Source organism: Mucor velutinosus, assembly GCF_035048745.1.
Source record: "Mucor velutinosus strain NIH1002 chromosome Unknown tig00001553, whole genome shotgun sequence".
NCBI lineage: Eukaryota > Fungi > Mucoromycota > Mucoromycetes > Mucorales > Mucoraceae > Mucor > Mucor velutinosus.
The window spans coordinates 638,998-653,410 of NW_027041930.1; the positions used below are offsets into that span (position 1 = coordinate 638,998).

The 14,413-nt window shown below is 41.6% G+C and overlaps 6 protein-coding genes across 6 annotated transcripts; 3 read left to right on the forward strand and 3 right to left on the reverse strand.

The window, feature by feature from the left end:
* Positions 1 to 235: 235 nt before the first annotated feature.
* On the forward strand, positions 236 to 1,585 carry DFR1_1 (dihydrofolate reductase; the record flags this gene model as incomplete). Its single annotated transcript, XM_064826813.1, has 6 exons — positions 236 to 339; positions 397 to 557; positions 617 to 692; positions 748 to 824; positions 888 to 1,029; positions 1,141 to 1,585. 6 exons carry the CDS (start codon positions 236 to 238, stop codon positions 1,583 to 1,585), a joined length of 1,005 nt encoding a protein of 334 aa, XP_064675870.1.
* Positions 1,586 to 3,217: 1,632 nt separating this feature from the next.
* ATC70_007555 (uncharacterized protein) lies at positions 3,218 to 5,058 on the reverse strand (the record flags this gene model as incomplete). Its single annotated transcript, XM_064826814.1, has 2 exons — positions 3,218 to 4,974; positions 5,031 to 5,058. The coding sequence occupies 2 exons, from the start codon at positions 5,056 to 5,058 to the stop codon at positions 3,218 to 3,220; spliced, it is 1,785 nt and encodes a 594-aa protein (XP_064675871.1).
* A 717-nt stretch (positions 5,059 to 5,775) lies between these two features.
* Positions 5,776 to 6,411, forward strand: ATC70_007556 (uncharacterized protein; the record flags this gene model as incomplete). Its single annotated transcript, XM_064826815.1, has 4 exons — positions 5,776 to 5,918; positions 5,986 to 6,066; positions 6,122 to 6,224; positions 6,280 to 6,411. 4 exons carry the CDS (start codon positions 5,776 to 5,778, stop codon positions 6,409 to 6,411), a joined length of 459 nt encoding a protein of 152 aa, XP_064675872.1.
* Positions 6,412 to 6,684: 273 nt separating this feature from the next.
* Positions 6,685 to 8,498, forward strand: ATC70_007557 (uncharacterized protein; the record flags this gene model as incomplete). The annotated part of the gene is made up of 8 exons (XM_064826816.1): positions 6,685 to 6,767; positions 6,826 to 6,947; positions 7,009 to 7,208; positions 7,269 to 7,435; positions 7,486 to 7,561; positions 7,620 to 7,702; positions 7,754 to 7,938; positions 7,996 to 8,498. 8 exons carry the CDS (start codon positions 6,685 to 6,687, stop codon positions 8,496 to 8,498), a joined length of 1,419 nt encoding a protein of 472 aa, XP_064675873.1.
* Positions 8,499 to 8,531: 33 nt separating this feature from the next.
* Positions 8,532 to 11,280, reverse strand: ATC70_007558 (uncharacterized protein; the record flags this gene model as incomplete). Its single annotated transcript, XM_064826817.1, has 4 exons — positions 8,532 to 8,584; positions 8,665 to 9,633; positions 9,686 to 10,538; positions 10,606 to 11,280. The coding sequence occupies 4 exons, from the start codon at positions 11,278 to 11,280 to the stop codon at positions 8,532 to 8,534; spliced, it is 2,550 nt and encodes an 849-aa protein (XP_064675874.1).
* Positions 11,281 to 11,548: 268 nt separating this feature from the next.
* On the reverse strand, positions 11,549 to 12,226 carry ATC70_007559 (uncharacterized protein; the record flags this gene model as incomplete). The annotated part of the gene is made up of 1 exon (XM_064826818.1): positions 11,549 to 12,226. One exon carries the CDS (start codon positions 12,224 to 12,226, stop codon positions 11,549 to 11,551), a length of 678 nt encoding a protein of 225 aa, XP_064675875.1.
* Between the last annotated feature and the right edge of the window lie 2,187 nt (positions 12,227 to 14,413).

Sequence of the window (14,413 nt, forward strand, 5' to 3'; positions counted from 1 at the left end):
ATTGCCCGTAGAGCAGATAAGCAGGCATGTGAAGCATGTAAACCTTACAACAAAGACACATTACAAAGTGTTAAATGCCTCGTTTGACGGTGTGCTTCTCCCCCTTTTATTCTGGATTTAATAGACATTATTGGATGAGCCCTGATTTTGTTCATCCGCTCACTGTGATGGACTCGCACACCAACATGCGTTTTGAATTCGATACCTTTTCTTTCTGTATAATTCAAACAACAAAATGTCTAGCAAAGGCTTGGAAAAGACGCTCCAGAAATTGAGAGATTCAGTAAATGCTGGCAACTATTACGAAGCCCAGCAAATGTATCGTACGGTAGCTCGCAGGTATATTTGGCATTTCAATGAAAAGGTAGCGCGTTCTAATAATGAAAAACTTGGCAGATACAACAAGCAACAAAAGTATGCTGATACTATCCGCTTATTGCACGATGGTGCCATTCTCTTATTACAACACAAACAGAATGGCTCTGGATCTGACTTAGCCAACTACATGCTGGACACTTACAAGTTGGCTCATTTACCTGTGGACGAGACATCTTTAGGTACCATAGGCATTTGCTTGTAACAATCAACCATATGAAATGCTAAATGATGATGGTAGATCGTGTTGTCGAAATTTTGTCTTTATTTCCCATCACAGAAGCTGGTCGCAAGACCTTTATTAGCAATGCCTTCAGGTAATTGCCTAATTTCAAAGGAGGAAGCAACTCACTGATAACACATTAACAACAGATGGACAAAGGCTGATGGTGATTATCCCGAGGGCGATCCTGAATTACACGATTTTGTTGGCACCATGTTTTATAATGGTAAAGAGGGAATAGCTACAATACGCATTCGAAAGGTGATTTTTTGCTAACTGCTGTTTGTAGAGAAAAAGTACAGTTTGGCTGAAGATCATTTACTTGTGGGTACAGATCACAGTGCTGAATTGATTGGTAAACTAGCCTATAACTGGGCTGTTGAGGAAAAGACGCAATGGAAGGGCGCCTATCTTGCCCGTATCGTCCTTCAGTAAGTAGGCGCACGCGTGTGTGTGTGTGTGTGTGTGTGTGTGTGTGTGTGTGTGTGTGTGTGTGTTGATGTGGTATGCAGAGAGAGAGAGAAAGACTAACGCTATCTCAGATTTTTGGCAACAAAGGATATCCATCATGCAACATTAGCCTACAAAAACTTTATTGAAGCTGGACCACAACCTGTTGCAGCTGAATCCCAAGTGCGTCGTGCACCTGTTGACGAACCCACACCATTCCATATTTACGCAGATCCTTGGATGAATTTCACACAAATGTTGTTGCTGACTGTGCAAAGAGACGGAAAGGATTTATTCAATGAACTCAAGACAAAATACGAGGGATTGTATGGTAATGAGGCTAATTTTGTGGAACTTGTTCAAGAAATCGGTCTCGTCTTTTTCAATATTCCAAAGCCAAGAAAGCAGGGCAATATCATGCAAGATTTGATGGCTAATTTGTTCTCTGGCGGTGCTGGTGCTGGTGGAGGAAACCCTTTGCTTCAATTAGGTGGCGGTGGTAGTGCTTCTAAATCTTCTGGTGAGGATCTTGATTAGCAAGGGACGTCAATTGTATCGTGTAAAGAATAAACAATGAAATTACTGTAGTGGTTTATTTGTGTCTGCCGTGAACATGCATTATGCAAAAACGTGCGCCTCTGACTTTGAGAGGCTAGCCTCCTTATTCCATCTCATTGAGATACGGTAGGCGGCCTCCAATACCGTATTCTACCCATATCGAGTCTTTATTTCCACTTTCATACGAAGAACCTCCATCTTCGAGTTGTCGCTGTGGAGTTGTCGCTTCTGCGATCCTACACAAGTGTATTAATGAGAATATTTCATATAGGGGCAGACAATATACTTGGATCACCTCTGTTGTCTATCCAAAAATATGCTAAACACAGCTAAATTCGGATACACTCGAGCCGCGTTTTCTTGTGTTAGAAGCTGTTCTAGGCCGCCAGAAGAGCACCAAACAATTGCTCTCATCTAACGCATGCTTTCTAACACCTTTGCTCAACTTTTTGAAGACCTAAAAAACATGGCCAAAAATCGACCAAAAAGCATGAGGTACCCCTCATGGTTTTTATCGAAAATCAAACGATCGCGTTTTTCACCTTGATAATGAAGAATTTTGCTATGGTATATATTGAATCAAAATGTTTCTATCGATCCAACGCAACTTCTGAAATCCCTTTTGTGAGACCTTGATATATAAAACCTCGATATTTTGGCGATAAACGTCATTTCATAATTTTCAACATTACTCAATGGTCTTGTTCAAAACACCCCTCTTTACGGGTACCATTGTATGCGCCTTGAAAAGTACTCCAGGGAAGCTTAAGGAAGTATGGGGTGATTATTACATTTTGTATAGTCGGTTCTCTCAAGTTAGTTCAATCAAGTCGTTTTTGAACAGAATCTGTCCAATCTTGAACTGAAAAAAAAAAAGGAACCGGAGTTTAAACGGATTCTGGCTGCTGCTGATGGTAATATCCACATTGATGAAGGTAATTTGTATCCTTGACGTCTAGAGAAAGGAAATAGTGAATTGAAAGACACTATAGCTTAGCTTAACCATAGTATATAAATGCACTTGTACATTTATTATAAATGATAAGTCCAATTGCTAAAAATTGCCCATGTAAATGCGAATGCTAATGCGAAATGCAAAAATCCAAATTGCGTACGATAATATCCCGAGCTTGAAGCTTATTCATCGTGAATACAGAATCATCAAGATGCAGTCAGTGAGTAACTTTTTAAAAGCTACTCTGACTAGTTTTTATTTGTATAAAAACAGACTGTGTACTATCATGATAGCAATCCTATCGGCTTTTTTCATTCAGCCATTCGGTCACTATTCATTACACCAAATGAGGCCACTTTTTAGGTCTCCATTAAAGACCGGGCTATCCTTCAAAATTTTCGCAATGCTAAGAGCCAACTCCTGATACAATCGCCGTTTTCAGGCGCAACAAGTTTGAAGTGTACAGCTTCAAGGCAGATATGTTTTTTGATTCCTTTAGGCTCAATATCACTGTCGTTTTCTGAAAGCTGTGCAAAATCATGGTCATCTCGTTGCGCGGAAAGTTATCAGCGTATCTAAAAAACCCTTTTCAATAATGTAGAGATTAGATTGTTTATTTCAGAAGAAATCAAGTAGATGTAAATATAAAAAGTAGATTAGGCAGTGGTGGCATTAGTTGAATTACCCATACCAAAAAAGTTGAGGGTATTTTCAGATGACATTTGGAACCACTCCTTGACGCCTGACAAAGAAGGATGTCCAGTGTTACCATTGACAGCAGTAGAGAAAGGAATAGAGATATTCATTCTGCTAGCAAAGTCCTTGATAGTCTCCATATCAAGGTTATCAGGGATAGCATTGCCGATCACAGCTGTAGCAGCAGAGTCGGCAGGAGCATTGTCAGCGGAATTATCGAGAGAAGCGCCCATGCCACTGATAATGTTGGCGCCAACACGAGGTAAAGTTTGATCCCAAGCTACATCTTCAGCGATCATGTCGACGAGGTCGTTGATGCGGGCATTGACAACAACAGGGTTGGTCAAACTTTGAGAGATGTTGACCAGCAATTGCTCATACTGTTGCTTGAATTCAAGTACTTGTAGGATCTGGTTCATCAAGGGACGACTGCCCATACCGGGAAAAGTACTGTAGTTGCCGCTCCACATGTCATTCAGCTTGAAGATAGTAGAGCCCATAGTAAGATCCATATCAGAGGGGATATAGAAAAAGTTATTGGCTTCAGGATTTTCATAGAGATAGTAGTTATCAGCCATGGTGTTGTATCCATCAGAGAAACCAAGTAACACTTCCAAAGCCATTGCGCGGAGGAAACTGTCGGTATCCAGCTCCTTCTTCCACGCAGCTACAGCATCAGATGTATTGGTGGGTGCAGTGGCTATAAACTTGGTAAACTCCATCAAAGGCTTAAAGTTGTTCTTTTCCTTGGCAGCATCGACCTTGATTTCATACTGACCGTCTTGATAAGCAGTGATATTGTTATAGTAAGACAAATCAGAGGTGTGATTGACAGCAGATGAGTTGGCAGTAGAGAAGACAGCTTGGTACAGATGACCATTCTTGTATTTGCTATTACCATTGTCAAAGACATTAGCCAACCAAGGGTCTTTGAAAGTGTCAATCAGACCAAACAACCCAAGTTCTTTGTCGTTCAGGAGGACACGAGCATAGCTGAACTCAGAGGAAGCAAGACCAGTAGATTTGATGATATCATAAGCCATTTGTTCTCTGATATAAGATGGATCTGTATCCAAAGCCCTCAATTTGACACGCCTGTAATTGTAGAGTCTGTCATTTTTACTCAATTTGATGTTGTAGGAAAGCTTAGGCAGCCATTGAGAGCTACGACCAGCCAAGGAGATGGTGACGTCTTGGTAAGACAACGTATCGTTCAGGCTGATATAGGTCATATTGGTAGGCACATCAATGTCAGCACCACTGCTGTTATGCATGATGTCAATGAGAGTTTGGTTACCAGTCAAATGGATGGTAGGGATTTCACCTTCTCTATGCAGTTCAGAATGGATACGATGAATGGCAGGCAAGGGTTCAAATAAGGTAGGCAGCTGAGCCAGTTGCTTGGTATTCCAACTACGTTTGAAAAACTCGTTGACAGTATCGTTCTGAGAGGGAGCACGCAAGAAAGATTCAATTTCAGTATTGTTGTTCTCTTTGGTAATCTTGACATATCTGTAACCAGATGTAGCAACAGGAGCTTGGCCAGAGTGCAAGACAGCAGCATTCCCATTGGGAGTCAGGGGATAAGTGACATTGTCAATGGAGACGCCCATAGAATGGGTTTCATTAAGCAAATTGATTACATTGTAACGAATGAGAGAGGAAGTAGAAGAAGCGTTTTGCAATTGAGCACTTGCAAGAGCAAAGAGGCCGAGAACTAGTGCACGATTAGCATGGTGTTTCAATAGATTGGATCAACAGATGTGTACTTACAAACTGGCAATACTTGAGTAGCAACCATATTGGGCAAAAAGAGTTGACAGGTACTATTGTACCTGCGTAGATTATTTAACTAGCCTCTTTATATAATGCCTTGGAAAAGAGAAACTTCCATTACAGGTTTGTTTCAGATACGGGCCGATTTGAATCAGATTAAATGGTTTCTGGAAAAGTTTCTCGTGGCATTAGCGCTTCCGATCTGGTATATCTATACGGCATGAAACATGCGATTGACAACAGATGTTGGATTGGTAATACTCTGGACATGAGCTTGTATCATACTAGGCGTTGGCAGCTGTTACCATCAAGCGGTTGCTGCTCGGCAATGCTCATGCTGACACCCGTCATTCAATTAGTGAATGCATATATTTTGTCCTATGGCACCAAATTTATTTGTATTGATACTCGACGTTTGTTTACACCATGTCTAAATGTAATTTACATGTGGTTCCATTTTACCAAAAACGAGACCAGAATTGGACATGCATTCCAAACACGAGTATCAAATGTCATAGTCAACTTCAACTTCATTCAAGGCTATTGCTCGTATCCTGAACACCCCATGGCCACTGTTTAGTCTGCCTTTAATAGTGCGTTTTGCAATCATCCATGGACGTTGGTATCCAATCAAAAGTCAGTGTTCCTCATTTCGCATTCATCTTTTGAATGAGCTTTTGGCGTCGTATAGGCTCGCCCAAAACTTTTTTTTCCCTCTTTCTTTATACACATCTCTACATAAATGCAATCAGAGGACAATACATCAGCCCATGTGCGTCAATCAGCCGAAGACAAATTAAACGAGCTTTTACAAAAACTTTTTGAATTGAGTGTCATTGTCTATGATTTTCAAGCGGATGGAAATAAGCTTGTGTGGAAGAAGATGTATGAGCATTTATGTATATCGCAATCAAACAGAAAAATGCCGTCTAATGATACCTATTCTGTATAGTAATGAGATTGTCGAACACTATAAAGAGATTGATGATTTGAAAGATGGCATAGACTCATTTATACCAGAAGAAGTGATAAAGTAAAGGATGATGAAGATCATATATCATACCGAGAATTCTCATCCTTGCCTTTAGCTTTGTAGAGCACGGAAAGAACCCAGATATATTTACTCAAGCGTTCGTGGAAAGAGCAGCTACAGAGAATCAATTTACAAATGGCAAAATCAAGGCTGTTGGGGTAAGGCAGTAGAAAAATACAAGTAATAGGATTGCTCATGGTAGTTTATCCACAGGAATTTCGGCAGTTGCTTTCAGAAGAGTTCACCAAATCATTCCCTGACCTCTACGACAATGCAAACAGTATGCTTGAATCACAAGAAACGACATCTACCGCACAACCCACAACCTTACCTGAACAAAACTGACATCCTATGGATCACAATTTCTCTCTATGGTTACAACATCTACATATTTACATCCAACATACACCTTATATATATACTTGAACACAGAAAAACAGCAGGACAAATACGAAATAAACTACACTCTGATGAGGTATTGCAGAGCAAATCTTTCATGTTGAGTAGCTTGCTATCCGATTGAGTCAAGTAGATCCTTGAGTGCATTTTATAAGACACGACGCACATTTTCATGTCCAGTTAAATCCTCTTTTTCACTTTTTCCTTTCTTCATGAATCATGTCGTTTAATGATATCGCTTTGACAGATGACGATCCTCTTTTCAGAGAAACTCACTACGCACGCTATGGCTATGAAAGAACGTAATGCATTCTGTATGAAGCTGCCAGTAGGATCTAGACTGATGCCAGCTTCTTGTAGGAATATATTTGGTCTTGTCACCTTGGATTCACGATTGCCGACTTACATGGACAAACCAGATGAATTTCCATCAGCACGCATTGATAAACTACCAGCAGAGCCAGCGCCAGAATATACCCAACGTAGGGATTGAGTTCAACCGCAAACCACAGCAAATTTGCATATTGATCTGTTTGTTTATAGCATTATCAAGACCTGTTCGACACTTTATAGCAGCCTCATCATCAGAACTTACTGCCTTCATATCTCGTGATGGATATTGGAACTGCTTAAACATCACACTTGGATTAGAAGCAGGAAAATCAGAAGTGATTGCGATTGATGCAGTAGAATCCAGCGTGGATGATAAAATCAGCTTATTTGTTGCATTGGCTGTTGCAGAAGTAAGCTCACTGGATGATGTCTGTTCGATAACCAAAAAGCACTCAATGCTATGTTTGTAGAAATCGGAAGAAGAAGAAAGCGAGGATGCATCGCTATCATATAGTCTAAGGATTTATGGCAATGACACAGAGACAAAGCCGTTCTTGGAGCAGGCATTGTTTGCCATTGGCGATGCCAGCCAAATTATACCATTGTCGTCAGCGCCAATGCAGATATCGCATGTTCCGTAAGTGTTGCTTCGTGAAGGGATGTGCAGGCGTATTGACTAGGAACCAGAATCAACATGCATGGCAAATCACAAACGGCATTTCTATTGACATCAATGGATGGCATCATTCACTTATATGCACAGGTAACTAGGCTAGAGATCAATGTGAGGCGGCCTTGGCTCACTGATGTCCCTCAATTAGAGCTCTGAGACGAACCAGTTTGTCGAGATGCCATCATCTGCCTGTTTTCCAATGATGGGCAAGATATCCAACCATCGCACAAAGTATGTATACACTAAACGGCTGCAGGATTCACCATCTAACACTGTGTATAGCATACTGTTTATGCATATATTGGATCAGCCAAATGGAAATAGAGTGATTTGCGCAGGAGGACAGAATGGAGAACTCTTTCTTGGTTTCTACAACAAGGACGGAAGAGAAACCAAATCGCATGCAATTCGAATATTCAGTCCTATTACATCTGTGTTGGTATTTCAGCCAAGAGCATCGAGTAAGAGTAAGTTCAATGAACATTAGTGTATATGAACGAAAACCTCATCCATCATGCATGTAGCTCGGGAAGACGATGAATTACATCTCGTAGTGACATGTGCTATTGAACAAGCTATCGTGTACAGATCCATTGACACAGACGGCCTCTCTACGAGCAAAACACTGCCGTTGTCTGGTAACTTTGATAGTGTTTTATGCTCGCATGTGATGGATGTGGACTGGGACGGAGAGAAAGAAATCTTGATTGGCACGTACGGCAGACAGGTGCTGATCTACAAGCAAGTGTCAGGCACACAAGTGTACACCGTACTTTGGAAGAGACAGTTTGCCTATCCTATTTATCGCATGACACATCTGGATCTCAACCGCGATGGATTAGACGAACTGATTGTCACCACCATGTACGGTGTCCACATCTTCCAACCCAACATGAAGAAAGCCAGAGAGAAACTGTTAGAAGTACTTCAATTTGTAGAGGCTTCCAAGCGTCAAAAATACGAACTCTTGATGGATTATCAACGACAAAAGGAACTGGAGAAGTCAATTGTATTTGAAATAAATTAACAGCATGTAAAATACGTTCTACTCTGTACAACGTCAATGGTTTCCATGACAACAGTAACCCTTTTCGGCTTTTGCTGTTCCTCTTCCTGTGAGTCGAACGAATCCGTGTCATTGCGGTCTGAAATATCACCATCGCTGTCGAATGCTCTACATCTATTGCTTTTACTCTTCTTTTTCTTCTTTTTGCCAAACAAGCCAGCACCTCCTAGATCCATGGATAATCCATCCTTGAGCTTATCCTTCCATTTTCTTTCTTGCCGAGCAGTTGTTGCAGCAACAGCAGTCATTGGCGGGAAATAGCCTGCTTCAAGATCCACATCCTCCTCCTCATCCTCCTCATCGTCGTAAAATGGCGAACTTGCGGTCGAAATAACATCAAATGATGTGGATCGCTGTGTACGCAATCTTCTGCTACCACTAAGTCTTTGAGCGTTCTTCTTGGCAGGCAAGGCATCCGAGATATCCATCGCTGCAGCAGAGGATGATGTGGGTGGATTGGAAGCAGGTGTCTGTAAATGCAAGCCTCTGCTCTGCAAAATTCGATCATCATACTCAATCAACACTTCCTCTTGATTGATCACCACGCGTTGCATAGCAACCAGATCAATAGGCCCTGCAGCTGGATCCTTGAGTGTACGAATAATGTTGTATCCTTGTCCCTTGAGTACTGCCATTTGCTTTTGAAACATCTTTTCATCAAAATCGTCATCCAATTCAAACAAGGCACGCATTTCTCTCACTGTGTCTCGCCACCACAGAGGATCTGACAGAATGGGCAAGAATTGTTTGCGTGTAGCCTCTGAAAAGGGTCGGCTGACAAGTGTATCAGGCATAGCGATCCAACCATAAGGGTAAGAGCGCCATTGATCTGGATGTTTGTAGGGAAATGCAAGTCCATTATCAATAGCTGCAACGTGGATATGTCCCTTTCGTTCTTGTAATTGTGGCTGCTGCTTGGAAGATGTTTGTTTGTTGAGTTGATCATCGTCATTTGCGCAATGACTACTGCAACTGCTGCTGGACGATGAAGATGCGGAGGACGGAGGGTTATGATGATGCTGATACTGATGGTGATGGCTGCTTTTAGGCGCTTTGGGGGGACAGTATTTGATCATCCAATTGTCCAATCCACGGTCTTTGGAGATTATCAGCACAGTGTCCCTATGTTTGTTTGCTTTTATATATACCTGTGTTACGGATGAGATAATCCAGTATGACCAATTGCTCAAATTCACGACGAAACTGCTTTTGTAACGGATGTGTCCATCTAAACTCTTGATGGCTGGTCTTTTTGTGTGGTTTCTTGCTGAATTTACTATGTGTGGTGGTATCATGAGGGTATGTGTTGGAGGTGGTCGTTGTCGTGGGTGTGGATGGCATGGGTGTGGTGGCGACTTGTGTATGATCACTGTCTTCTTCTTCTTGCTGTACTTGATGGCTCATGTTATACAGCACGGTATTGTCTTCATCGAGGTCGTCGTTTCTACCAAGACAGCCGCCCCATACAGAGCTTCTGCTCATGGCTCTACTCTCAGCATATTCATAGTCATGGTAAGGATAGTCTCTAAAGAACACAGTGGCATCCTTGTAGTCTGTGAGGAAGCATTGAAAACTGCCAATTTTGGGTGGTAGTCCATGCTGAGAACGCCTATCTAGATAGTCATAGTGAAAACTTGGCGATGACATGTGAATAACATCTGTGTAAGGGACCACCATGGTGCCCAGTTTTCTATCAATGAGAGAAGCGGCTGCTTCAGACAGATAGCCCAAGTTGGGGATCAAGCAAGATCTACCAAAGAAGCATGGAAACAAATGACGATGGATCCACTTTGTCCACTTTGGATTCAGACGGCCATATGGCTCTTCATTCTTTGGCTTGAACACGCCCACAATCTTACCCGACGAGTTTCTGCAAAAGTAAGATCCACTGGAGCCTTGACTGATACGAGTGGGCTGCATGTTGTTTTCGATAGCCGTTCTCACAGACTGAACAATCTCTTTGAATCTCTCTTCTGTTTCAGGTATAGGATCTTGAAAATACTGTTGCCTGGTTAATACACTCATTGTTGCCTGCAAATGAAACATACGCCGCAACAATAAGACTTACCCGCACATCCTGTTGTTCAGCTTGTTCTTCCTCTTTGTTGGCGAATAAAGGTGACATGGTCATGGTATAAGGCTGTGGTTGCTGATCTTGTGATCCACTCTCGGGCTGCCATTTCACAAACACAGAGCACGTAACCTGATCAGAGGGGTCAATTTCCTCGTCAATCATCACTTCCATGGCAGAGCTACTGGATGAGTTGGGATGTCTGCTTTCACCAATGCCGTGCTTTCCCCTGAACCGTCGCCTGTGTATGATGGTCCAGCCCTGGTCGTTCTTTGAGCCTGATTCGTCTTGCTGAGCTATCTCTGGTATGTTGCCATTCTGAAGATCTGCAATGATCACAGGGGGTAACGAAGAAAATGAAGCAGTGGATGCCATGTCCTTTCTGAATACGATGGGTAATCTTGTTTGGAAGAATCGACGCGTGACATGGGTGGCAGCAGAGAACGAAGCTCGCGGTGAGTGTGGTGGAGAGTGATGTGGAGTTGTTGATGCTACAGGCATGTTTTGGGATAATAAAGGTACTACGTTACAGTGGCCATGATGATTTGCTACCAGCACTGAATTTGGATGGTGGAGTGTCTGTTCGCTGTAATACGCTTCATCTTCTTCGTCGTGCTGCTCTAGTCGACTGTAATCACCCGTACCCGTTTCAGGGCGATGACGCTTAAACATACAATGTAAACAATAAATAAGAGGAGAAGAAAAAGAGACTAGGGTGAAAAGAGAGAGAGAGACAGAAACGAAACTGAGTGTAATTTATTGTTTATGCTGATGACTGGATGACGGCCCTATCAAACGCATGAACACTTCCATGCGTATCTATGGCAACGCAATGATGGCATCATATTGTTCTTTTTTTTGTTGTGTAGGGGTATATAAAGAGAGGGTTAATCAGTGCCAGGCACACATGGAACACTCTTGTATAATTAGGAATTACACTTCAATGCACATCATAGGCTGGTGGTGGGGGTAGCAGCGTAACAACCGGATGTGTGTGATCTTTGCTGTGATTTTGAATTTCGAAATAGTAACCCTCGGGTAAAGGATGCGCTTGATTGATCAATGCCCTTCTTTGCAATCGCTGATCCGCAATGCATCTCTCTAAATCCTCAATGCGCTTGGCCTCTTTACGTCTACGCTGAAAGCCCACCAAGGCAATGATCAGATACACGCCCAGCAGTATCCACAATGCCTGCGCTCCATTCGGCCCTGTAAACACAGATATGCACCCAGCAAATATGAAAATGATGGTCCATATCAGAAACGGTGTTCCTCTAAATTGACTCGATACACATGACTGCAGCGCGTACTTGTATTTGATCTTTTCTCCTCCATTTTCCTCGCCTGTGCTCCAAAAAAGCAGCCTGTCTAGATAGTGATGCCGAGTGTTTTGTCGATTGTAGTATTCTGCCAATTCTTGTACCACTTGCAAATGTAACTGCTCGTTCTCTGCAAATGCACTTGTCTGACTATCACCATGGCACATCATGTATGAAGGTGGCCTCGATAGGGCTTCCTGGAAGTATTGGCGCTGTTCTATTGAGGGTGTTTGCGCTAATATGGACGGTGGCGATATAGGGCGATAAGGTGCAATGCTATTTGGTTGCAATTGACTCATACTAATATGCGTCACTTAAATGTTGATATGATGCTGAAAGAAGGAAAAGAAAAGAGGACCGAATGAAGGATAATTCATGCTAATCCCCATTTAATCATTGGCTTGGGCTTGTCAATTTCTTTCATCATAATCTCAACTATTTAGAGTTGTTCATGTGTTGGAAAAACTGTATATCCAGCGCCGATATGACCAACCAAACAACGCATGACAGAAGGTTCAAGGAACCAAAACCGACCGTGGAAGACGGCCATTATTGCTTATATTGCAAAATGTCAATCCAAGTGGTATTGCTATGTGGCTATCATATTTAAAAAGTGGTATAAAAGCGATTTTCTAGAGTTAATTAGCGTAGCGTTTTAAGATCGCCGGGGCCATGAAGCTTCATAATGGGTATTTATTCACCCACTCTTACCGTCGTATTTGACTTGTGATGTTACAACACTTTGCCCGTGTGCAACGAAAACACCAGGTTAAAGTTCTCACTGCATTTCTTGGTAGATCAGATCCCATCACGGCGATTCCTAGGTCTCAGTAATTGATTCTAGGCTGAAAATTTGACTTTAATCGGGAGCAATAAAGCGCGAGTGCTACGACCAAGTATAATGACACATGTAGTAGTATACCATCGACTGTCTATCTCCAGGAAGTTCTGTATGTTGAGTACGAGCTCGAGAAGAACAGCATCAACTGCGTCCAATACATAAGGCTTTCCCACTTGATATGAAGTACAGCTAACATTTAAGGGGGTTGCAGGGATAAACAGTGTGTCAGGGCGAATAGCCTATAAAGCACTACAATATGAAAGCATATCCATATCCATTTAGCCAGGGGTAGATTAAGATCAGAAATAATTAATCACAGTGACATTTGTTTGAGCAACAGTGATCTGCTTCTCCGAGAATCTGGGTTGGTTTAACTCATCATTATATATAGTGTAAAACATTCAAGACAAACAAATCATATCCTTTCAAAAATTTAAAGAATTGAGTACCATACAAGGCAAATAAACCACCGGCGAAGCTGGCATTAGGGAGGGGGGTTTGGAGGAGGTGCTAAGTCCATTCACCAAAAACATTACGCGTCTCATCCAACATTTGGTAACATTGACCTATTATGAGGCGGTTTTATTGTAGCAAAGTGAAGGTGAAAAACCTTGGCAACTAAGCATCTAACCCAACATTTGGTAATATTAATCTTGAGGAGGGGTTTACGGTAGCGAAGCAAAGGAGAAAAACCATAATATTCAAGCAGCAAATTCGCTTTCTCATTTCCTCTATTATTTATAGGGGAGCCCAACAACATAACGCATCAAAATTTGTATGAATTGGCTGTGCCAAAATCAATATGTCTCCTACTCGAATTAGAAGTTGCACAGGCTGCAGAACTGCTCTCCAGAAGATTTCGGCTGCCAAAGATGTAATTCATGCCGTGTAAATAAAAACTATGCAGCAAAACATAACCAAATTTGACAAATTTCAAGCCTTCATATTTTGACATGTAGGCCTTTATGAGCCACCGAAATGACGCCAAACAAGTGTACTTGAGTAGTAGTAACTTCCTGACACCTTTGCTCTACTTTTTGAACGAAAAAAAATATGGCCAAAAATCGATCAAAAACCATGAGGTACCCCCCTCATGGTTTCCATCGAAAATCAAACGATCGCATTTTTCACCTTGAAAATAAAGACTTTTACTATAGTATATATTGAATCAAAACGTTTCTCTCGATCCAAAGCAACTTTTGAAACCGCCTCAATTAAGTTTTCATATGCAAAATTTCGACATTGTGCCCAAAAACCTTATTTCATATTTTTTGGAATTTCTCAATAATTTCAGTCAAAACATTTATTACAGTTAGCTCCATTGGAAACGCCTTGAGAAGTACTTCAAGAATGTATTAGAAAGCGTAGGGTGATCATCACAGTTTATATAGTCGAATATCATAAAATAGATTAAAGAAATCGAAAAAAGACAATATCTGTCCAATCTTGGGCAAAAAAACGAGCCTGGGTTTGAATAAGTTTTGGCGGCGGCGGCTTGCTGCTGGCTGACCTAAATGCCTTTCTTCTGACGCTGGCAATGATGATGACAAGGATAATTGCGATACTGATTAAATGGGGATGATGGAATTAAAGAGATAGTTGATTAGCCCAAATAATTTTCTTTTCTTTGGAGTTTTTTCCTATA